This window comes from Selaginella moellendorffii, unplaced genomic scaffold (assembly GCF_000143415.4).
Source record: "Selaginella moellendorffii unplaced genomic scaffold, v1.0 SELMOscaffold_111, whole genome shotgun sequence".
Taxonomy (NCBI): Eukaryota; Viridiplantae; Streptophyta; class Lycopodiopsida; order Selaginellales; family Selaginellaceae; genus Selaginella; species Selaginella moellendorffii.
Window position 1 is genome coordinate 123,985 of NW_003314372.1, and position 15,944 is coordinate 139,928.

General features: G+C 51.0%; 5 protein-coding genes across 6 annotated transcripts in view; 2 read left to right on the top strand and 3 right to left on the bottom strand.

Annotated features, from left to right (window-relative positions):
* The window catches only part of LOC9658517 (importin subunit beta-1), a 5,250-nt gene extending 3,944 nt beyond the window's left edge, over positions 1-1,306 (top strand). Inside the window, exons 2-3 of the mRNA XM_024664538.1 lie at positions 8-586; positions 660-1,306. Of these exons, the coding sequence (XP_024520306.1) occupies positions 8-586; positions 660-855 (775 nt within the window). The 3' untranslated portion in view covers positions 856-1,306. The remainder of the gene's footprint in view (positions 1-7; positions 587-659) is intronic.
* A 350-nt stretch (positions 1,307-1,656) lies between these two features.
* On the bottom strand, positions 1,657-3,669 carry LOC9663061 (F-box/kelch-repeat protein At5g60570). The gene has a single exon (XM_002990708.2). The coding sequence runs from the start codon at positions 3,324-3,326 to the stop codon at positions 1,998-2,000; it is 1,329 nt and encodes a 442-aa protein (XP_002990754.2). The 5' UTR covers positions 3,327-3,669; the 3' UTR covers positions 1,657-1,997.
* Positions 3,670-3,783: 114 nt separating this feature from the next.
* LOC9658518 (myosin-10) lies at positions 3,784-12,004 on the bottom strand. Of its 2 annotated transcripts, XM_024664515.1 has the most exons (12): positions 11,913-12,004; positions 11,776-11,856; positions 9,333-10,767; positions 9,025-9,225; positions 8,625-8,741; positions 8,491-8,537; positions 8,302-8,419; positions 4,784-8,239; positions 4,495-4,623; positions 4,385-4,444; positions 4,184-4,326; positions 3,784-4,136 (listed from the first exon to the last, which is right to left on the bottom strand). In XM_024664515.1, the coding sequence occupies exons 3-12, from the start codon at positions 9,411-9,413 to the stop codon at positions 3,902-3,904; spliced, it is 4,587 nt and encodes a 1,528-aa protein (XP_024520283.1). In that variant the 5' UTR covers positions 9,414-10,767; positions 11,776-11,856; positions 11,913-12,004; the 3' UTR covers positions 3,784-3,901. The 2 variants fall into 2 exon arrangements, with proteins under 2 accessions (XP_024520283.1, XP_024520284.1); XM_024664516.1 differs by lacking the exons at positions 3,784-4,136; positions 4,184-4,326; positions 4,385-4,444 and having other exon boundaries at positions 4,508-4,623; positions 4,784-4,843; positions 4,906-8,239.
* A 222-nt stretch (positions 12,005-12,226) lies between these two features.
* On the top strand, positions 12,227-13,251 carry LOC9658520 (vesicle-associated membrane protein 721). Its single transcript, XM_002990667.2, has 5 exons — positions 12,227-12,524; positions 12,577-12,718; positions 12,768-12,888; positions 12,942-13,004; positions 13,069-13,251. The coding sequence occupies exons 1-5, from the start codon at positions 12,341-12,343 to the stop codon at positions 13,213-13,215; spliced, it is 657 nt and encodes a 218-aa protein (XP_002990713.1). The 5' UTR covers positions 12,227-12,340; the 3' UTR covers positions 13,216-13,251.
* A 58-nt stretch (positions 13,252-13,309) lies between these two features.
* LOC9663062 (pentatricopeptide repeat-containing protein At5g27110) lies at positions 13,310-15,298 on the bottom strand. The gene has a single exon (XM_002990711.2). The coding sequence runs from the start codon at positions 15,296-15,298 to the stop codon at positions 13,310-13,312; it is 1,989 nt and encodes a 662-aa protein (XP_002990757.2).
* Positions 15,299-15,944: the final 646 nt, after the last annotated feature.

A 15,944-nucleotide genomic window follows, 5' to 3' on the forward strand; every position in this document is an offset into this window, starting at 1 on the left:
GGCTGTTCTTGAGAGTCTTCGCGTGTAGGAGTGCGACGGTTCACGAGGAGGCGATGCTCGCCATCGGGGCACTGGCGGATGCTATCGGAGTGGAGTTCGGGAAGTACATGCAGGAGTTTTACAGATACTTGGAGATGGGACTCCAAAACTTTGAGGAGTACCAGGTGTGCGCCGTGACGGTCGGGGTTGTGGGTGATATATGCCGAGCTCTCGAGGACAAAGTTCTCCCTTTTTGCGACGGGATAATGACACAGCTGCTCAAGGACCTGGGAAGCAACCAGCTCCACCGCTCCGTCAAGCCGCCAATCTTCTCGTGCTTTGGAGACATTGCGTTGGCCATCGGGGAGAACTTTGAGAAGTACCTGAGCTACGCGATGCCGATGCTCCAGAGCGCTGCGGAGCTCTCGGTCATGCAAGCGGCCGGAGACGATGAGATGCTCGACTACAACAACCAGCTGAGAACAGGGATACTGGAGGCGTACTCGGGGATTTTCCAGGCATTCAAAGGCACCAAGCCGGAGGCGATGATGCCTTACGTAGCTGGCATATTGCAGTTCATCGAGAGTGTGTACCAAGACAAGGAGAGGTACGTTTGCTTGTTTTCTTTTCTTCTCTTTTCCCAGGATGATGAACCGAAGCTAACTTTTGTTCTTGTGCAGAGATGATGTGGTTCTTAAAGCTGCGGTGGGAGTGATGGGCGATATGGCCGACTGTTTAGCAGGCACCAGCGCACAGTTCTTCCGAAACTCGGCCTTCTACAAGGATTTCCTGGACGAGTGCTTGTCGTCGGACGATCACCGGCTCAAGGAGACCGCGGAGTGGGCTCAGGCGACGATCAATCGCTACATGGTGTAACGCTCGCTCGAGAGGTAACAAGCTTGATCCTTAGACTCCCATCCATCATCGGTCTTCCTCCATATTCATTCATTTCTTTTGAGCTTTCTTCTTCTTCGCTTTCATTGCGCTTCCTTGTAAACTTGAGTCCTCTTCTCCCTCGCCATCTCCATCTTTCTTCCATTTTTTTTTTCTTTGCTTTGGTCATTCTTCTTTTTTCTTTTTCCACTCTTTGAGCCTTTGGGCTTTTAGAAATTTAGCAGCAGCTCCGGCTCCCGAGTGAGAGAGCAGCAGCGTGAAAAGAGTCAGTTTGAGTGAGGGCAGCGAAGCGTATAATTTTGTCCAATACGTGTTCTCGCTGCCCTCTTTTGTAGGTGAAAGAGGTCCCGAGCGATGGAACCTCACAGAAAAAAGTCAGTGTAATTTTTATTTAAAGAAATTATTATTACACAAAATAAAAACTAATTTTTAACTGCTACAAGGAATAAACTTAACAATATTTATTATTAATTGACCATATCATGACTCAAAAACCAAATAGTGAGGTGATTTAGGTAAAGCTGATGTAATACATTTTACTTTTTGCCAAATTCATAATCAATTTACAAACGTTATTGCCGCTTTGTTGCAATGCATCCCAACACAACAAAAGGATCTAATCATGCTTTTAAAGAAATCTACATTCCATGATTTATAACAGAACCCTAAGATTAAGAATTTTCTTTACTAACCATGGTGTTTTAAAAATCTTAATGATGATTATAGAAAGTTCCGGTCGTGCGTTCGAATCCCGTCCCCAGGCAGAGCGGGGGTGCGTTCACGGGTTCGAATCCACTCTGACTTCTTATCATTGCTCCAAAGGGAGGATGAAATAAATACTGTGCCTAGAGGAAGGAGAGACTAGCTAGTACAACAAAGAGGAGGCCTTTGATTTCCCTACGCCCTGTCTGTTCTAGCTAGGAGAATAGCTAAAAGCTCTTGAAACAATCCCCACCACCACCGGACTTTTACTCCTCTCATGCTCCAAATCTCTTCTCTTCTTCCAAGTTTTGCTGCTGCTGCTGCTGTTGATTGATGCTTTGCTTACTTGCTGCTGCTGCTGCTTCATTGATCCATTCAAATCCTTGCGTTTGCTCCAGCTGCTGGCTTAATCTTCCTCTCCTCTACGCAGCCATCACCGCACAGTTGTATATGAAAGTCCCCAGCATGGTCACGTATCGCCACACTGGTCGCTCCTCCTGTTCCTCCTGTGATGTTTGAGCACCACCACCTCGAGCTGGTCTCCAGGCCCAGATCTCGATCCGATCAGGAGCGTCCTGACCACCAATCACGTACAGCTCGCCCTCCATGGCCTTGAACGCTATCCCCCACCCGGAGTTAAAGTCCGCTCTCACCGGAACCTCTCCCAGCGTTCTCCAGTCGTTTCTCATCTTGTTATACACCTTGAGCTCGTTGAGCGCCGTGTCCAGCGCGTAGAGCTGGTTGTCCACCACCGCCACCAGCGGCGGCGCCGTCTGGGACTGCTCGCTCGTCCCAAAGTACATGTTTGGGATCAATCTCCACGTCCCGGTAGCCGGATCGTATTCCTCTCCGCAAGTTAGCTGATCCTGTCCATCCTTGCCACCGATCACGTAGAACTTCCCATCCATGTAGAACCCCGAGCAAAGCCTCCGGCACCTGTTAAGATCCGGGAGTGGCTCCCAAGTCCCGGCCACCGAGTTGTATCTCTCGGCGCTCTTGAGGTTGTCGGTTCCAACCATGCTCGTCCCGCCAGCCACGAAACCATAGTTTCCACAGCTCGCCGACGCGTATAAGCTCCTCGACTGGATCATGTCCGGGCCTTTGATCCACTTGTCCTGGACCAGGTCGTAAATCCACACCACGTAGCCTTTGATCTCCATGCCTCGCACCAGCAGCTGTGTTCCGGCCGTGAGAGTCTCCTTGTCGCTCACCTCGAATGCGTAGTCGGACGGGATGGACTGGAGCTGCCGCCATGTCCTCTCCCGGGGATTGAAAGCTCGCCACACTCGCTGGTGGCCATCGCTGAGAATGTACATCCACTGCTCCACGATGCCCAGCTGCTGGCGGGCCTTGTAAATCTCTCCACGCTTGAGCTTGTCGTAGAACTTGCGGCTAACTGTGAAGTACTGCCAGTACGTTGATCTGGGCAGCCTCGCCAGGCACAGCAGCGCTAGATCGTCCGTCAAACCTGGAATGAGCTCTTGCTCCTCGTCGTGTTCTTCGTCTTCCAGAGGATCTCCATTCTCGAATCCACTGCTGCTGGTGCTAGTGTGATGGTAGCCATTCAACCTGGCGCGCTTAGGTCGGTCGTGGAATCCATTCTTCTTCCCATTCTTGGGCCGCCCGTTCTGTGGATGCTGCAAGGAAAGGCGCAGACCATTGGCGAGATGATCCCTATTCTCGGATCCTGCGTGATCACGGTAGGCCATCTCCATCCCCTTGCTGCAGCCGCTCCCATCACAGTAAGCCATGCCGCAGCAACGACGACGGCGACGACGCGGCAAAGATTCCAGCTCCTCCTCCCATGCCCAATCTACGCGGCCGCTGGAGCTAGCAATGCCCGCGCAGCCGTCGAGAATTTCTTGTCCTCCGCGCCATAGCCCGCACGCCGCGCATCAATCGCCGGCAGATCTAGGCGAATCCACCGGACAAGAAGCGCGATTCATGCCTAGATCTAGATCGCTCCGCAAGAAATCCAGCTAACCCTAGCGCGCGCTCCCAGCGAAGACGACGAAACCAACGAAACGAACCCTTGCTTGAATGAGGAGAGATGCTCCTCTCGCCTGTGTGGTCATTGGGCCTAGGTCCGGCACTAGCTTCGGCGCCACACCAACCGCCGAGCCAGTCGCCGAGCCAGCACCGAGCCACCGTGGCGGTCATGACGTGACGGGCGTCGACGGGTGTCCGTTCCGTCGCGGGACTCAATCATTTTGGTCAACCCCCAGACCGCATATTCCGCGTTTACCGTCAAAAACTTAAATATCTCCGTTTCCCGCCCTGTGTTTAGGGTTCTTTTTTTTTTTTTTAGGGTTCTTCGCTGCGAGATTTATTTCTTCGCAGCGTTCCTCAGGCTCCGGATCGTCATCACAAGCTCCTCGCGCTCCGCCTCCACCTGCGCGAATCGGAGGCTCATGCTCAGGTACCTCTCGCGCATCTCGCCGAGCTCGGTTTCCAGATCGCTGCTCTTGCGCTTGTATCCCAGCAGGCTGCTCACGACGTGATCGACGTCTCCCAGATTCTGGAGCGCCGCGGCATGGACGTTCTGCTGTGTCGCGAATGCGCTGCAATGAATGGGTAAAAATCGACCAACTCTCGAAAAGCTTCTAACCTGCGGAGTTGTTCTTTGTACATGGTGTTGGATTCCAGAGCTTCTGCGAGCTCTGTCTCGAGGCTTGCTACTCTCTCCAGTGTGCTCCCCCACTTGGAGCTCTCTTTGAATCTAGTGAGCTTCTCTTGGAGCTGAGCGTTCACCTGGAATGATCGATAGCAAAGTAAGTTTTTCTCGCCCAGAGAATTGATGTCCACTTGCCTGCTGCATTCTCTGGAGCTCCTTTTGTAGTAGCTCCTGCGAGCTTGGAAAGTTGGCCTCCTGCATGAAACTTCGATTAGAAACTGGAGAGTTTTTTGTTTTGCCTCAACCTCATCTTTTTGTTGTTGCTGTTGCTGTTCGTCGGTTTTCTTGATCGAGTTGGAATTAACTTCCTTTTGCCTTGCAGCAACCTCTCGTTTCAAGCTCTCGGATTCAGCAGCCTTTAGCTTCAGCTCCACCTGTTCCAATCCAGTTATAGAGCTTGAACGACGCGAAAGGACAGACATCCAAAGAAGAGAACATAGAGGACGACATTGGAAAACTGAGTAAAACTGGACCAACTAGAAACTGAGAAACTTGGACGAAAGATCGGAAACTTGGAGGGAAAGAAATTGGTACCTCGAGGGACTTGATCTTATCTCGAAGAAGGATAAGCTCCTGGCCTTCTCGTGTTCCAACCTTAACATTGCACTTCGATAATGATCTTGCAAGGACGCCATTACTTCCAGGTGCTATCTTACCGTTTTCGTCTCCGCCACCTCTCCGCTTCTTCACATCAGCTTCCAGGCACTCGACCCGTCTTCTCAGCTCTTCTCTCTCGGCGTCTTGCTCGGTCATCTTTTGCTTCATCTCGCTGTTTTGACGCCGAAGTTTGATGGACTCACATCTCTGCTCCACTTCCAGAGCCCGGCTGGCCGACTGCTCCGCCTGGAGCCTCGAGACACGGTCGTCCACCGCCGCTTTCGACTGCCTGAGCTGCTCCATCTCGGACACCGTCTCAGATAGCTCCGAAACTTTGGCGTCGAGAGAGGATTTCTCGTCCAGAAGGCTGATCTTCTCTTGGCTGAGAGTGTGGAGGCTGGTCTCTAGCTCGGACTTGGCGCTCTGGAGGCCTGCTACTGCTTCCCTGTGCTGCTCGAGCTGGTCGGAGATTTCGATATACTTGGCCCGTAGCTCCGAGTTTTCTCGCTCCAACTTCTGGATTTGACTTTCGAGAGCTGCTTTCTCCGCTGCTAGAGTCCGAGCACTAGCCTCGAGCTGAGCAATCCTTGCAGCCGACTTCTCGAGCTCGGAGGTAACTTCCATTTCTCGTTTCCTCGACGTGCTTAGAACCTCTCTGACAGTTTCTTCGTGTTCTCTATTCAGGGAATCGGCCTGTGCTTCCGCCACTTCCAGCCTCTCCTCAAGCTCTGTCCTGGCGTCCTCCCACTCAAGCTTCTCAGCACGAAGCTCCGATGCCTCGATCAAGGCCTGCGAAGCCAGATGCTCCTTCTCGTCGCAGGTAGCGTCCATTTGATCCGTCAACCTCTGGAGCTCGGCTTGGAGCCGCTCCACGGCAACCGACCTGTCCAACTGTGCTCTCTCATCGATTCTCCTCGACTTCTCTTCCGCCTCAGCCTTGGACTTCGCCATCTTTCGAAGCTCCTCGTTTAGTCTCCCCAGCTCGGCTTCCACTTCCACCACCTTGCCTTCAGCAGATTTTCTCGCCACTACACACTCCTCGTAGCTCTTCCTCGCAGTGGCCAGCTTCTCCTCCATCTCTCGGACCTCTTCTTCACGAGCCTCTTTCAGTTCTCTCATCTCCTCAAGCTGATTCTCGAGCCCCTTACGTGCATGGACTTGAGAGTCCCTCTCTTCCAGCGCCTGAGCCAGCTCCACCTCGAAGCCATGAACCTTAAACTCGTACTCCTTGTTCGTCTGCTCCTGTGATTCCTGTAGCTTGCTTCTCTCTTTCTCGAGCTCCTTCACCCGGTTCTCGCTCGCAAAGCTTTGCATCCGGTACGTCTCTCTCTCCTCGGTCACGAAGTTTAGCTGCGCCTCGAGCCCCGCGATCCTCTCCGTCAGCTGCCAGTTCTCGTCCTCCAAGTGGCTTAGGTGCTTCTCCAGGCTCGCCTTTGCGCTTCCAAACTCCGCCACCCTCTTCTCCAACGTGCTCCTCGCTGAGAGCTCCACCTCGAGCAGCGCATTCGACTCCGCCAGCTCTCCCATTATCCCATCGAGCTTCTCCTTCAAGAACTTGTTGTCGTCCTGTCCGGTGTGGAGCATCCTTCCAAGCTCGAACCTTTCAAGCTCCAGGCCGTCAACTCTCGTCTCCAGCTCCTGCTTCTTGAGCTCCACAGCCTCGAACTCCCTCTTGGTCGACGAAAGCTGGAGCTCCAGATCGACGATGCGCGAAGTGCTCAGTATCTCCCGGCTCTGGAGCTCCTGGATCCTGCTCTCAAGCTCGCTGTTGGACGCCTCCAGCATCACGATCTTCGACTCCATATCACTGACCTTCGCAGCTTTGCATGTCAAGAGCTGCGTCTTCTCCCCCAGATCCGACTCATACTTTCGAGCTAGAGATCGCGACTTCAAGTTCTCGCTCTCCAAGTCCGCGAGCCTGTAAGCTAGATCGGTTTTGGCCACCTCGAGGCTGGTTAGAGCCTCCTCGACTTCGTCCTTCCTCTTGCGGTTCTCGGAGTTTTCCTTCTTCACCGTCTCGAGCTCGGTCTGGAGATCCGCCACCAGCCCGAAAGTCATGGAGTACTTCTCGTGCATCTCGTCTGCTCGCTCCTTGAGCCGGAGCTCCCGGCCCGAGAAGGCCTCTCGATCCATGGCGTGCATGGCTCTCGATGCCTTGAGGTCCGACTTGAGAGCTTGGATCTCCTCGAGCGAGCTCTTGAGCCGGGCTTCCAGGTCGACTTTGGCGAACTTAAACTCCTTGCACAACGACTCGAGCTGCGAGAGCTTGTCATTTGTGTTTTGATGTTCTCTCCGGAACTTCTGGAGCTTCTCCTCCATGTCCGTCATCCCAAGGTAGTCCGACTCTCCAGAAAATCGCGAGAGCTCCTTGTTGGCGATGTTGAGCTTGAAGATCAAGTCTATGTTCTCGTCCGTCAGCTCTTTTATATCCACCTCGAGCTCCTCCACTTCTTTCTTGAGCTCTACGAGCTCGTTTGGATCGATGAGATCGCTGGCTGCTTGAATCGCCTCTAGGCTCGCCAACTTTTGTTGCAACGAGTTCAGCTCTTCCTCTCTGTCTTGAACTTTCTGTGAGAGTACTCGCTCCACTTCTCCCATCGTCTGCTCCTGATCGACCAAAGAGTTTTGGAGCTCCATGTTCTTCACGGACATGTCTTCCATCTTCTTCCTCTCGTCTGCCAGCGTCTCTTCCAGCTCTCTCACCGTCGACGAGAGCTTCTCCTTCTCTTCCTGGATCTTATCCAGCCGTGTGGCGAGATTTTCCTTAGATTCCTTCTCGTACGCCAAAACTTGCTGGAGCTCTTTGATGATATGCTTGCAGTCTTCAAGTTCGAGCTTCAAGCTGGCTTGTTGCTCGTCCAGGCCCTGCTTTTCTACTCTGAATCGCTGCATGGCTTCTTGTAAGCTGTCGAGAGCCGAGCTCTTCTCTTCTCTTGTAGCTATACTTTCGTCAAGTTGGCGCTTCAGGGAGCTTATCTCCTCTCTCAAACCATCCCTTTCACCCGTGAGAACAGTGAATTCCTCCTCTCTCGCGGATGCACGGCTTTCTTGATCGAGAAGCTGCTGCTTGAGCTTCTCTAGCTCTTCTTCCAACTTTGACACCGCTTCATCGACATTGCCAGGAGCTTTGTTATCTCCAGAAAGCCGCGCTACTGTTGCGGATGGCAAACTCGTCCTCGCCGCCGGTTTTAAAGGAGTAGCGAGCGACTTGATCGACTCAGTGCTTGCTCTAAGTCTTCCAGTTCGCTCCAGCCTCGAGTTAAAGCTGCCGGTGTTTGCCGTGCTTGCCGGGGACGGCACTTCCGGGGAGTTGTAAAAGTTCTTGCCGCTTCCATTCGCCACCGGAGTTGAGACATCCGAAGAGTCGGAGTTATACCTCGAAAGGACCTTGTCCTGTAAAAGAGAAAAAAAATAAATCATATCGACCTTTTTTTTTGGGTGGAAGTTCTACTCACTCTACTTGGCGTGGGAGGAGGGAGATTCGTTGACGAGCTAACACTGGAATCATCCTCATCTTCCGAGAGTTGGTCGTTTAGTTCGGCTGTAACTTCCTTCGGTTGCTCAACTTCGCCACTGTCATTGACGTGAAAGAAAGTCAGTGATCCCTCATTGAAAAAATCTTGCTAGCGGCGAGCGCGTAGTACCTGTTTGTGCTCGGGCTGTCTGCCGACGTGAGGCATTGAAGCTTGATCTGTGGGAAGTGGGGTGAGAATCGAACAAATAAAAGAAATGGTACTACGTGAGCGGAACATTTAATTAGACTCGGCGAGAAACTTACGTGCAAAACAGTGCCTGTGGAACAGCTCTTGAGTGGGAAAGCATACGATGCTGCTGAAGTGACCGAGACATAATCCGCTAAGTTGAGCGTGATCTCTCCTAGAACCCGTGTAGGACTCTACAAAAAGAGAAAGAAGATCACCGCTAGCATTAGAATGAACAAGCAGAGATCATACAGATCTAGCATAGGAACTTTGATCCATCACGAAGAAAACGATCATAGAAATCACGACAAGAATTACCACCACGAACACAATCATGATCTAACAAAGATAGAACGCATTCATGCAAGAAAAGAGGCCGCCATAAAGACGAACACGAAAACTTCACACTCACGAAGAAAAAAGAAGCAAAGCACGCCAACAAAAGAAGGAAAAAGAGAGCAAGAGAAAGAAATTTACCATTCCAATGACGAACTTGTAGAGCTTGGCCTCGTAAGAATTCGTGCGCGTCTCGTGAACAAGCCTGGTGGATTCGATGATGGCGTCGGGCCATCGGCAAGCCCCACTCTGCGCCACGGATTTGGCAGTCTTGGCAGTCGTCTTGCCAGTCTCGATGGATTCCAGCGACACGTAGAGCTTCTCCCATCCAGAATGCGGTACCTGGAAGGAAGGAAATCATCCAATCACTCACCAATAATCCAATCCCAAGAACTAGCAAAGACGAGAGAAATCTCCACTCCAGTGATGATCCAATCACTCAATCATACCCGAGTGGCGTGGAAGACGAACTTGAATTCGATCCTCTCGCGAAATTTCTCGGGCTTCTTCTTCCCCGCCTTGCCGCTCATCCTGGCACTGAGCAAAGCCCTCTTTCGTCGTCGAGAATCTTGGCGAACGGGAGCTACATTGTCCGCGGGAGCGCCAGATCTAGCAGCGCGAAGACCCTAATTCCCTGGCAAGGCCCCGCCGATGGAAATGTGGCCTCGCCACGATCAAGAACCGAGGCACGGAGCGCAAGAAAAAAATCTCCGGCGCGTGTGAAAGAATCTCTCGATCATGGAATCCCTTCGCCTGTTACAACAATGCCAGTGCCAGTGCCAAGGAATCCCCCTCTAGCTGCGCGCTAGCTTAGGAAATCTAGCTGGAGGAGCTCGATCGAACCAGTGACGAAGAACCCTAACACTTCATAGCTTTGTTTTGTTCCTAGCTCAAAGGAGCTCTGTTGTGCCATTGCTGTCCTCCACTCCAAAATACGCGAGATGGGCGCTCGCCTCTCTGCGAAATCTCGCAGACCCATTACAGCTCTGTGGTTTCCTGGCGCTCTCTCGCGACACCCGGCCAGATTCTCGGCAGAGCCCTTTTTTATTCTTCTCTCTTTCTTCCCCGAGCTTGCAATTCCCTACGATCTTTGGAGTGAAGCAAACGCTGGCCCTGGTTGGTCTCGCAAATCAATCACCCTGGATGGATAGATCGCCCATCGATCAATCCATCTATGAATGCTGCTTGCCACGGCGCGAGAGAGAAAGGGAGAAACACGAAAGGGGCTTTGCGCTCGCTCGCATTCTTTCTCGCAAATTGGCAGTCTTTGCATTGAATGAGACGAGACACCAGCCAAATTTTACGCTATCGATCGATCGATTCCTCCCGGTTGGTGGATTAGCGAGAAAAAGAGTGTGAAAAGGAGGAAGAACAGCGCTGTAGCAGCAATCGCTTTCGCTGCTACTCTTTACAAAATTTCGTCGCTGGGCTGTCCAGTGTTTACCCCCCCAATGCCAAATTTTCCTCGCTCCTCTGTTAACTCCCAGTCTGGAGAACTCCTTTTCACGGATTAAACTCGTGTTCTTCGCAATGTTTACATTTACCCCGTGTCGGCACCACACCAATTTTAATCCCCAATCATCTGGAGAGCCTTTGTCTCCTAGCAGCAGTACCAAATTTCCTCTTTTTCTTTTTCTTTAGAAAAAGAAGAAAATATTCGAAAAGAATCTCTCCGATTCATTTAACGAATTGCTGCAAAAAAAAAAAAGGAAAAGCGGTCTTCGAGAGAAAAATCTGGTGGAAGAGTGAAGGAACCATACGAGTATGATTGTCAAATTCGTTGCCTGCTGGTTTGGTGTTTGATCCAAAGACCAGCAAACATTTCTTCACTTGTTTATAGCTCTCACAGCTCACGGTGATGATTCATGGTTCCTTTCTTATTTCCTGCGATTAAAAATTCGCACCAACGTTACTATCAAAACTTTCGTTTGGGGAGTCAAATCCAAATCGCGAAGCAAACAAGCATGAGGCCATACATCTCAACACCCCGGCGGTAACGCTACCCCAGTACGAAGCGAGAAAGACTGAAAGAGAAGAGATAGCGAGAGCTGCGATGGCTACGTCTCTCTAAAGTCACGAGGAAAGACGACTATAACAAAAATAAATGGAGAGATCGTAACGAAGAGGACGCAGAGAGGCTTCCAAACAAATCCACTGAAACCACTCAAACATCATCCCGGCCTAGCTAGCTACGGACCTGATCGATCACAAAGAAGCAAAGCCAAGCAAAGTTTCTAGGACACGGACGGGCACACGCAATCCAGCACTCAGCTTTCACTCACGCCTGCCATGGAATCCATGCATTTCAACAACCTCAGAAGCTTCAAGTCGGTTTTCTTAAAGCCAACGAGCTCATGAGCGGCCTGAGAGTAAGATCTGACGCTACCTATCCAACTACGAGCGGAACAAACTACACGAATCCATGAATACCATACACTACTGAGTGTACAAACCCAGAAATATATAAAAAAAAAACTTACCAAACGAGAGGCATAGCTGTGCAGGCAAAGCAAGAACTAGTCACTCTATCACGATCCATCACGAACAAAAATCAAACGAGCTAAGAAAAGAGGGGAAAAAAGGATCTCCCGCTAACTTGCAAATCAAGCATCTACCTGAAGCAAGGCACAAAAAAGCAGCACAAACTACACGAATCCATACCATACACACCTGAGAGTACAAGCCCAGGAAAAACAAAGAAAAAGGCAAAAACTAATCGCTCCATCACAAACAAAACTCAAACACCACTAAGCTATGAAAAGAGGGGAAAAAAGAAGAATCTCTTGCTAACTTGCAAAATAATCCAAGCCTAGGCACACAGGGAGCCTCAAACGAATATAAAAATTCAAGCAACACAAGCGCGAAAAGATTGATGCGAAGAATCGAGCGTACCTGATCGAAATATCACGCCGGAGTAGCAGCATTTGGCTTTGGCTTTGGAGGCGGCGGCGGAGGCGGCGGCGGAGGCGGCGTCTGCGATCACCAAAATCCCGACTAGAACCAGCTAAAATCGACTAGAAATTTCTTACTCTTGTGAGCGCCAATCCAGCAATTGCGATGACGCAGCCGGCGGTGCCAAGCATGAGCTGCGTCTTGTTCACCATCGCTCCTCTCCCTCGCCTAGAACCCTAAACCAGGGTTTATCTCTAAACATCAGGTTTAACAAGCTATTACCACGTGGACGGCCGAGATTTCTCGGCGCCAAGTTCTCGAAGTTTAAATTGTGCCTTACAACTGCCCTATATTTCGAGCATTTTCATCTCCTGGGGAGACGAAGCAGCGGCGGCGGGCGAGCACCTCATCGATCGACGCGTTGGAATGCTAGATCATTCGATCGCCAGGTATAGGCGACTATAAAACCCTAGGCTGCCGGCGCGAGATCTGGCGAGCAGGGTTCTCGAGAGTCGCCGTTGTGAATTGTGAGGATCGCTGGTCGGAATAAGCAGGGATTCTCACCATGGCGGGGCTGATCTACAGTTTTGTGTCGAGAGGCAATGTGGTTCTGGCGGAGTTCACGGCATTCTCTGGAAATTTTAGCACCATCGCTGTCCAGTGCCTCCAGAAGCTCCCCGCCAACAACAACAGATTCACCTATACTTGCGATCGTCATACTTTCAATTACTTGATTGAGGAGGGATTCAGTAAGTAGCATTTTCTCCATTCTTCTTTAGCTCATGGGTTTTTTCTTTGCAGCTTATATGGTTGTAGCAGACGAGGACTATGGGAGACAAGTACCTTTCGCGTTTCTTGAACGGGTTAAGGAAGACTTTAGGCGAAGATATGTTGGAGGAAGAGCGGAGACTGCCGTTGCTCACAGTTTGGACAGAGAATTTGGGTAACATGAACTCTTACATGGCTTGCTCAATCTGTACCTTGTGTTTTAGGCCCAAGCTCAAAGAACACATGGAATACTGCGCAGATCATCCAGAAGAAATGAACAAGATTGCCAGAATCAAACAGCAGGTTTCCGAAGTGAAAGGGATCATGATGGATAACATTGAAAAGGTGCACTATAGAGTTTCTAAAAGAAATTCGGTTCTTCAACTTTGGTTTTCCAGGTGCTCGAGAGGGGGGAGAAAATCGAGCTTCTGGTTGATAAGACGGAAAACCTACGGTTTCAGGTACAATGCTTTGTAACGTAAGAACGAAAATCAGTGTAACGCTACCTTCGATGGCAAACTGCAGGCCGACAACTTCCAACGGCAAGGCAGGCAGCTAAGGCGCAAGATGTGGCTGCAGAATATGAAAATGAAGCTCATAGTTCTTGCGATTGTCCTTTTCGTCATCGTAGTCATATGGCTTGCAATATGCCATGGGTTCAGCTGTAAGTAGGTGAAACTTGGTCAATCACAGGTTTGGCTGGTAGTATACAGAGAGTTTTAGATTAGTTTCTCGACCAGGCTGAGCAAGTTTCGTGATGAGACTTTCAGGATCGAGACATGTACAATCTTTGATCAGCATGGAGGTGGGAGAGAGCTACATAAGCAGAATGATCGAAGGGATCCAGCTGCAGAACACGTCTGGCTGCCTCGGATCCTCGTTCTTTGTCGTGGTGAGTTCTGCAAGCACCAAGAAACGCCATCCGAACGGATTGGTCGGGTGGAAACGGCATGGATGTGGTAACTTTCTCGGCTATATCAAGACGACCAGCTCTGCCCAGCAGATCGATCAAACACGAGTAATGCTGCGAATTGCACATAAGTTGGTAGTCACATTTCATCCCTGCAAAGTACTGACAACCTTGACTGACCAGGCCACCGTGAGCACAAGCAGACAACACGGCATTCAACGTGATTCCATCGGGCTTGAAGCCACCGTCCTGCTGCATTTCCCAGAAGAGCTTCAGTGCTCTCTCAGAATTTCCGTTCTGAGCGTTTGCCGCAATGTAAACGTTACACAGCACCAGGTTCTTCACTGCCACAGCATTGTAGGCCCGTTTCGCCTGCTTCAGGTTGCCACAACCACTGTACATCTCAACCAAAGCAGCAGCAACGTCCACCTCGCTCTGGAATCCAGAAGCCACAATCTGGGAATGAATCCAAAGGCCATCGCTTAGACTCCTACAGGAACTTAGCAGCTCCAGGAACGTTACTTGGTTGGCACGAACTCCAGAATGAAGCAGTCTCCGGAAAACTACCAGAGCGTCTTGGAACTGAGCTCGCTGGGAGAAGGCCGCGATCAGAGCAGTACAGGAAATAACATCCGGAGAGCTGATAGAGCCGAAGACTTTTCTCGCTCCTTCAACGTCACCACACTTTCCATAGAAGCTGACGAGCGCATTCGTGACTTGGAGGCTCGACTGGTAGCCGCTCTCGGCAATGCAATTCAAGACGAGCTGGTAAAACGGAGGAACTGGAGGATCGACAAGGTTTTTCTCCATGGAGCTAAGGATGGACAAAAAGGTGGCTCTGTCCGGTCTCCTCCCTTCGGCCATCATCTCCATGAACAGCGACGCCACTCGAGGAGCTTCTCCTTCCTCCGCAGCAGCGTTGATCATCACGTTCCAAGAGATTTCGTCTCTCTCAGCCATGGATTGGAAGACTCTCGCCGCTGCAGCAAGATCACCACACCGAGCAAGCATTCCAACGCAGGCATTGGCAACAACAGTCACCGCTCCAAATCCGGACCCGACGATCTGCTCGTGGATCAACTTCGCAGCACGAAGATCTTTACTACCAGAGAAGAGCACTAGCGTCGAGCTAAAGGTGATCTCGTTTGGCCTCACACCTTCCAGCTGCATCGATCGAAACAGCCGCATTGCCTCGGCGAGCTCCCCCAACCTGGCAGACGCTGCGATCATCACAGTCCAGGACACAACGTTTCTTTCGGGCATCCTCTCGAAGACTTTCCAGCAGCTTCGAAGATCCAGCCTCTTGCTATACATGCTCATCAGCGCGTTGGCAACGATTAGTTCCTGTTCCAGGCCACTCTCGACGATCCATCCGTGGACGCAAGTTGCCAGTTCCTGCGATTCATCTAGAGCGAGAGCGCCCAGCATCGCGACGAAGCTCACGGCGTCCGGGATCACTCCCTCGAGCAGCAGGCAGCGGAAGAGATAGATGGCCTGGTGGAAATCTCCGGAGTGGACGTAAGCGCTGATGATCGCGGTCCAGGCAAGCTTGCCTCGAGCCGGCATTGTGTCGAGCACTCTGCGCGCGTCGGCGAGGCTGCCGCATTTGAGATACATCTGGACGAGCTGGTTTCCAAGGTGGTGGTCGCGATCCAGCCCGGAGCTGACGATCCGCGAGTGGATCATCCGGGCGGTGGCGAGATCTCGCGTGGTGGAGCTGCATTCTCGCATGAGATTCGCGAGGAGTGATCGAGGGGGAAGAACTTTTGGTGGAGATGGGAGTGACTCGCTACTAAAGAAGGCCTTGAAGAGGAAGTGGGTGTTTCCAAGAGAGTTCTTTCTCATGGTTTGCTGGAGTGAAAGTCATACCAAACACTCCATGGAATGAAAATACAAAACTAATTAGACTTTCAGAACTGGAGGTAGCGTCCATGGCTACTCCTGGGACCAGCCTGCAGAAACGGGTTCGGAGTAACACTCTGTATCCTTGGAAACTGTCTTTGCAACTCCGGCACGATGCTCTGCATGAAATCCGCATCCAAAAGCTTGTCCAGAAGCAAAACAGCATCATCTGCCACACTGCTACCGACCATCTCGGCTGTCACTACGATCTTGACAGGCCGCTTGAAACCAGTTCTCGTGTTGATCTGTTCCATGCTGCCAAAGTCAATGCGGTATGAATCTCCTGAAGGGTGGGAGCTGGAAACGAGAAGACCTTGGAGCCGGATTTCTTCGCAGCCATGATCTTTGAAGATAAGTTGGAATTATATTCCTGCCAACGGATCATATATTTAGGAGGGTCATCTTTGATGCCTTGAAAGATCAGCCAAGATTTTGATCATTTTTCACAATCAGCATATTCTATCATTTAGGGTGTACGAATTGCTCTTCACTATTGACTCTACACTCCAAAGCAATACATGCGCTTTCAACAGCTATCCTCATTCCCTTGGTAGAACGCAAAGAATTTTCTTGCGTCTAAAATGCACGT

What these genes read in the sequence shown, in the direction of transcription:
- LOC9658520 (XM_002990667.2), top strand. Translation starts at nt 12,341, where the DNA reads ATGGCGGGGCTGATCTACAGTTTTGTGTCGAGAGGCAATGTGGTTCTG. An exon ending in CTTGATTGAGGAGGGATTCA is followed by an intron (nt 12,525 to 12,576) that starts GTAAGTAGCATT and finishes TTTTCTTTGCAG; the next exon opens with CTTATATGGTTGTAGCAGAC. An exon ending in AGTTTGGACAGAGAATTTGG is followed by an intron (nt 12,719 to 12,767) that starts GTAACATGAACT and finishes CTTGTGTTTTAG; the next exon opens with GCCCAAGCTCAAAGAACACA.
- LOC9663061 (XM_002990708.2), bottom strand. Translation starts at nt 3,326, where the DNA reads ATGGCTTACTGTGATGGGAGCGGCTGCAGCAAGGGGATGGAGATGGCC.
- LOC9663062 (XM_002990711.2), bottom strand. Translation starts at nt 15,298, where the DNA reads ATGAGAAAGAACTCTCTTGGAAACACCCACTTCCTCTTCAAGGCCTTC.
- LOC9658518 (XM_024664515.1), bottom strand. Translation starts at nt 9,413, where the DNA reads ATGAGCGGCAAGGCGGGGAAGAAGAAGCCCGAGAAATTTCGCGAGAGG. An exon ending in GACAGCCCGAGCACAAACAG is followed by an intron (nt 8,420 to 8,490) that starts GTACTACGCGCT and finishes CGTCAATGACAG; the next exon opens with TGGCGAAGTTGAGCAACCGA. An exon ending in AGCTCCAGAGAATGCAGCAG is followed by an intron (nt 4,327 to 4,384) that starts GCAAGTGGACAT and finishes CGATCATTCCAG; the next exon opens with GTGAACGCTCAGCTCCAAGA.